Source organism: Pteropus alecto, unplaced genomic scaffold (assembly GCF_000325575.1).
Source record: "Pteropus alecto unplaced genomic scaffold, ASM32557v1 scaffold338, whole genome shotgun sequence".
Taxonomy (NCBI): Eukaryota; Metazoa; Chordata; class Mammalia; order Chiroptera; family Pteropodidae; genus Pteropus; species Pteropus alecto.
In genome coordinates this window covers 4000413-4007330 of record NW_006441995.1, presented here as the reverse complement: position 1 = coordinate 4007330, position 6918 = coordinate 4000413, and the positions used below count along the sequence as shown (strand labels likewise).

The window sequence follows — 6918 nt, the reverse complement described above, 5'->3', positions numbered from 1 at the left end:
TTAGATCACAGCCTGGCCTGCCTTCTGCCTTTCCTGACTTGATTTTGCTTTCAGTCCATATTCCAGTCACACTTAACTTACTGAGCCCATTCACACCATTTTGTACACTGCAAAGCTACCTGTCTGTCACTTTCCCTCATCACTTCCGCATCTCTACTCTACTCTCAAAGACTTTTTTTTCTTATAAGTCTGTCGAAGTGTCACCTTCTGTAAGTCTTTTCTGGCCTCTTTCTCCTCTCTAACTCTTGGGTTCTCGGTCTTCAGTGTTCTCATCCCACTTCGTGCAGACTCCTCTTAGCATCTCTCTCTCTAATTCTGTTGTAATTATAGATTTTGTGTATTTTTGTTCCTTGATAATCTCAGAGCTGCTCATGGCCGAGGACCTGCCATGCCAGCTCTAGGGTAGAGTAATAACTTAGTTAATGATTATTGGATGAATGAACCATATAGATGACACAGCTTCATAGGGGAGAAGCCATCGGGCACTAAAGGAATTTTAGGGAGAGATCATAAATGAAGCCTCTGTTTCTGGGAGTTACTCTGGACTTTATCATTGCATTTCTATCTTCCAAAAAACTTCATTGAAGCATAATATATAGAGTAACACAGAAAAGTGAGCATATCATAGATACGCAGTTTGATAGATTTTTACAGGCTGCACACCCAGATAAAGAAACACAGTATGGCGAGTATCCCAGTAAGCACCCCCACATGCTCCTTCCTGTCAATATTCTCCTCTCCCACTACCAAGGTTAACCATTGTTCTTACTGCTGATCTTATCTATTAGTTTGATTTGATGTTGAACTTAATATAAAAGGAATAATTCAATATGTACTCTTTGTGTTCCTTTTGCTCAACATTTTGTCTGTGAGAGTCATCCATTGTTGCTAGTGGTTGTAGATCTTTCGTTCTCATTGCTGTATAGTATTTCATTTTGTGACCATACCACAATTTATTTGTCCTGACGTTGATGTGCATTTGAGAGGCTTCAGTTTGGGGCCATAATGAGTAGTGATATTATGAATATTCTTGTACATGTCTTTTGGTGAACATAAGTATGCATTCCTGTTGGAGTTACTGACTCATAGCCTATGGAGTGCTCAACATTAAGTGATACTACTAACAGTTTGTCCAAAGTGGTTGTACCAGTTTATATTTCCCACAGCATACATGAGAGTTCTGGTTGTTCCACATCCTTGCCGACACTTGGTATTTCCTTCTTTTTAGCCATTTTTTCATGCTTTTAGTAATGTCTCATTGTGGTTTTCACCATTTCTTTTAAAAATAGTTTTGCAACTTAAGTTCGAGTATTTTTTATCTTAGAATTTTTTTTTTTTTTTTTAGGCGAGACAACCTTTGGTTGACCTCACAGATTGCAAGGACTTTGTCAGCTTACGATCCCTTATTTTTTTATTTTTCTTTCCAGCTACAGCACCTGGTCTTCCTAGGTGGTCTCCCATCCAAGTACTAACCAGGCCCGACCCTGCTTAGCTTCCGAGATCAGACGGGATCAGGCTTGTTCAGGGTAGCAGCATGGCTGTAGATTATCTTAGAATTTTTTAAAATCTAGTTGTTTAAAGTATATTTGAAATTCTTGAGTAGAAGAGAGGGATAAGGAGACTAAAAATGGATACGTATTCAATTATTAACCTGTCTGGTCACATTGTCTTTGCTTGAAATGTTAGGTGTATTTAGCTTTGAAAAGAATACAAATAAATAAGAGAGGCACAAACTTAGAGACTTTCACCTAATGAATAAAGCCAACACTACATGCACCATTTCTAAGAATAAATTGAACTCGACATTAATAGACATATTAAAGTAACTTAACAGATATAACGTTGTTCTTGCTACCTATAAACTTTTCACTAATTTGTGATTAATTTCCTGATTTTTTTTTGTTAAAAATGTCTAAATTTTTGAATCTTCTTGAGTAAAATATCTATGATATAGGGAAAACGTTCATAGTTATTTATAATTTGAGTCCATATTGTAAGAGTCTGCTGTTCTTCCTCTTTTGAATATAAGAATGCCCCTGCCCCCTTTTTAGGACAGAGAGAGTTTCTCCATCCAAATCTTCCTTTGGGGTCAGTGCAGGTGAGGACAGTGGCATTGCCATTGCATTTACATATACCTCTAAGACATAGGACAAGGACCAATCCATCTCTTTGCTCATCTTCTAACCTAGTGTCGCTTTGGAGCAGTGGAAAGAATGAAAGGGGTTGGGTAGAATTCTGGGATTGATGTGAGTTTGAGTCCTGGCTATGTCATTTACTACCCAAGATCTTAGGAAAAAATCACTAACGTTTTGAGCTTTAATTTCCTCAACTGTAAAATAGGAAAAGAAGAGCCACCTTGCAAGGCTCTTTTGGTGGTGGGGGACCACGAGAGAATGCAGACTAAATGCCTAGTAGAGAAGATTTGTTTAAATTAATAAAATTTTGTGTTTTAAATTATAAGTGATGTTAGTGTTCTATCAGATGCTCCTTTGATTATAAGCTGCTTGCATTTTCCTTCTAGGGTCGACGGCTTTGGCCTGGGTATTTTATTTCAATCCAAGCAGATAAAACGCATGCTTTCTTCATATGTGGGAGAAAATGCAGAGTTTGAACGTCTGTACTTATCTGGTGAATTAGAATTAGAGCTGATACCTCAAGTAAGAACATTTCTCTGCTTTTCTTTTACAATACTCATTTATTTTAAAATTTATCGGTTTTTTTTCCCCGTAGAAATTTCTTTGTGCAAGAGAGGTAAGGCAGAGAGGATGCTATGTTGTCAAACCAAGGAAATTTGTTTGTGGGTCACACCTATGGAAGTGTAATATTTTCTGTTGCTATGCACTGAAAAAGGAAGTATTTCTAATAAAAATATCTAGGCTACGGGATAAATTTTTAAGTTTCACATTATAATGTGTATTACACTGGAAGCACGCAAAAGGGCTTGCTGAAATGTTTCTGGATTGTCCTAAAACTCAATTCCTATGAATCTTAGAATTAGAAATCTGTGATAAATCTGGTTTTGCTGAGACATATGAGGAAAGTGAAGCCATCGGAGAGTAAAACCAGTTCCATCGTAGAGTACGTGCTGGGATCAGAGCTCAGGTGTCCCGGGAAATGGTGTCACTAACAAAGCAAGCAATTACTGACATTAATCGAGCAAGTTTCCACTTATTTTCTCCCCCATCTCCTAACTGACTGAAGAGTTTCTCATAGAGAAATGCAGACTTTTTGAAGGCATTTGTGTAAAACAAGGGTCTATGGGATGTGTGTGTTGGTCTTGACAGGCTTAAAGCCAAGCCCACTACTCTGCTTTATTTTCGTGAACAGAAAATATTATCACTACTGACTTCACGAAATTGGCAATAATGTATTGTAGCAGAATTTCATACAGATTCTTCAGTATTTAAATCACAGCATATGCTTGTCTAGAGAGAACACGTGTGGAGGACCTGTTCTTTCTACATGAGGTTTATAGCGTCTTCTATAGTCACACCTGATCACTCTACAGCGTTGGCACCTGTGCTATCACAGCACTGTTCTGTGCTTTGTATTTATTCAGTCTTCATTTAAAGTTTGTTTGTTTGTTTGTTTGGAAAAAGGTGTTAGTCTGCTTGTGCTGCTTTAACAAAATTCCACAGACTGGGTAGCTTAAACAATAGAAATTTGTTTCTTATTGTTCTGGGATCTGGGAAGTGCAAGATCAGGTGTCAGGCTGATTTGGTTTTTGGTGGTGGCGGGTGGCGGTGGGAAGAGAGGTGGCGGGAGAGAGAGTGGGAGCACGCAGGCTGCATGCACATGCAAAAGAGTACTCTGGGTCTCTTTTCATGAGAACACTGATCCTATTGGATCAGAGCCCTACCATTATGCTCTCATTTAAGCTGAATGACTTCCATACCTAATCCTTCAATTTTGGGAGCTATCGAAAATTAACCTTTTAAATCTTTGCATTACTCCTTGTTTGTCAGAGGGCATATATATGGGAGAGGAACTTCCTTAATATTTCTTTTATATTCTGTTTTTAAGCTGAAAGAGGTTAGTGAGTCCCTCCACAGCTTAGTGGCACATAAATGAACATTGGCACTGGCAACTTGTTTTACATCCTGAGAGCCAGGAAGAAGTGTCCATGAAGTGCTGGGGATTAGGACTCCCCTTGGTGGTACCTGCAGAGGTCCTGTCTGCAGAAATATTCTATTTTCAGGCCCTTGCCCAGTCAGACACCCAGAAGGAGTGAAGTATTCAGGGTGGGTGGACATAAAAACACGTTAAATTAGGGGTGTTCTTATGGTTGTTTGATGGTTGAATTTTTGTGAGCGTTGTTAAAATACCCACAATACATCTCTGTTTGTTGGATAGAGTAGAAAAGTAGTTTTTTGGAAGGTTTTCAGTTATGCCACAAGTCTCTTCTTCCCCAGGATATCTTGTGTACTTGAATTACTCAATGTTTGAAATGCCAACGATTAGTCCCTTCTTTGAGTTTAGTGTTTAAAGACCCCCATTAAAGTAGAGAATTGTTTTTAGACCAGGATAATATGAATGCACTGCCATTAATACCTGACCCAATTCTTATTATTGATTAGCCACTCAGTTATCTAGACCATGACCATGATGTAGCTAGACCATAACAATAGGTTTCAGTGTTAGGGAGGATGTCAGGGAACATTCAGGGCCAGAATTATGGGCAAACTGGGTGGAAAGGCAGCTGGGAGTGGGAGAGAGCTAGGGAAATTAGGTTTAAAATGACTGGTATCTATGAGGGGGATGGAGATGGTCAATAGAAGAAACAAAGAAAATTTGTTCAGAGCTGTTTCTACTTTGAAATAAAATTTGAAGTACTCCTGGCGTTTAAAAACCGATTTACCTATATGTTGTATTCTTTGCCTAACTTTGGATTTTTTCTTACTTAGATAATATAGTAGATAAAATATTTGTGAGAATGGTTTAGAATAAATTCTAAATAAATTTGAACATTTTTCATTATTGTTATAAAATAATCACTTGTTACTAATGATAGGATTCAGGACATACATGTAGCACATAGTAAAACACAAAATTTAATGTTTTTTTTCATTTATATAGTTGAAGTTACATACTTCAGATTTGAAAATTGATTCAAAAATATTACAAATAGACTGATGTAGAATGTGATGTCGAGAAACCAGTGAGAGACGTGGAAGCTAAAAACATGATTATATAAATAAGCAGTTACATTTTAAATGTGAGTTAAGAAGAGAGAGGTTGTTATCTAGAGAGGCAGTAATTTTTTTAAATTAATCATAGCATTCACTGTTAGCGAAACACACCAAAATACATGCTTGGTACTGTTTAGAATGAGAAACCTCTAGAGAGTAGGAACTGTATCTGTAAATGTTTTTGTGTTTGCATATAGAAGTGTGCTTACTTAACTTTTTATGGAGTGTTGCTCGCTCACTTATAGGGCACACTTGCAGAGAGGATTCGTGCAGGTGGGGCTGGAGTTCCTGCGTTTTACACCAGCACAGGGTATGGGACCTTGGTGCAAGAAGGAGGGATACCGATCAAATACAACAAAGATGGCAGCATTGCCATTGCCAGTGAGCCAAAAGAGGTAAGAAGCTCTCTCATCCAGGTAACACCAGGACACCTCTTCCAGCATGGGATTCCAGATGGGTTCATTGAGTAAAGAGGTGTAAAATCACCTCTCTGTAAGAAGAAACATTGTCATTCATTAACATAAATATTAGGTAAAATTTCAGGCTAAAGCTGAGTATCTACTAGTAATTAAAATCACATAGAGAAACCAGAATAAATAAATGAAAAGAAAAGAACCTGTAAATCATATAAGATGTGTGAGTCAGGATTAGTTATCAAACTAATTTTATGGGTAGATTTTAACATTAGGAGCCTTTATAATTGCTGATTTAGCTTACCTGGAAAATAGAGTAAATCTCTGATATGTATGATATTAAACTTCATGCTCAGGCCTCGCCTGGATGTGATTGAAGGAAGGAAAGAAGTCAAGGAAATCACAAGTTTGTCTATAATCTTAAAAAGCAGGGGACAGTTATAATTACATAGCAGGAAAAAAAGAGTATTCGTTATCTCCTCACATTATTCTTAATTTTGTATACTGGACACACTTGAGCTTTAGACCGAGTTTTATTTTAAGTGCTGGATAGGATGAGGTACCTTTATGCTAGTTAACTTCATTCACATATTAGAAGAGAATAGAACTTTAAATATAGGTATCTGAGATACTCAGCTTGGAGCCAGTTTTTAAAATTACACAGGCCAGTATTTCATTACTGTGTTTTTAGAATCTTTCCCTTCTCTCTGTCCACATGGCTCACGAAAGTTAACACAGGTTGCAGAAGCGCTGAGCTTATCTCTAGGGAAGTGAAAACTTAGAATCAAGGGATGATCTCTTATCACCTTTCTACTTATAGACACGTTAGCTCTGTATCTCCACGTTTTGAGGGGACAAAAGATGATTGAACGTGAGGTGTTGTTCAGTGTTGTCTTGAGCAGTGTCCTCCATCTGGGGCTTTGCGTTTTTGCTTAAGGTGAACTATATTGACTGAAAGCTTTTATTAACATTTATTATATTCTATCTTGCTTCTTTCTTTACTGCCTAATTAGGTTTAAAAAGTTTTTGACAAAGTAAAAGACAGGAGTCTAATTACTAAAATAAATCTAAGCAATATAAAGATGCCCAGAAAAATTGGGCTAATACTTCGAGAGTTTGCTAGAAGTTAAAGCATTACTTCTCCTGGGAAAACATAGGATAGACTAGAATCTGTCTTGAATATCTGGGTTCATTTCTGCCTGGAGTCAGGTACATGAATCTAGTAGTTTTGTAATTTTGTCTGAATCCCCTAAGAATAGACAAATAATATCCTGAAACAATTCTTATTAGCTCTTTATTTCTCTTGCTTATCGTAG

The 6918-nt window shown here is 37.3% G+C and overlaps 1 protein-coding gene and 1 pseudogene across 1 annotated transcript in view; one reads left to right on the top strand and one right to left on the bottom strand.

Moving 5' to 3' along the window:
* The window catches only part of OXCT1 (3-oxoacid CoA-transferase 1), a 115327-nt gene that overhangs the window by 12298 nt on the left and 96111 nt on the right, over positions 1–6918 (top strand). The window contains exons 4-5 of the mRNA XM_006919514.3: positions 2522–2657; positions 5435–5584. Of these exons, the coding sequence (XP_006919576.1) occupies positions 2522–2657; positions 5435–5584 (286 nt within the window). The remainder of the gene's footprint in view (positions 1–2521; positions 2658–5434; positions 5585–6918) is intronic.
* Positions 1425–1546, bottom strand: LOC112486109 (annotated as a pseudogene).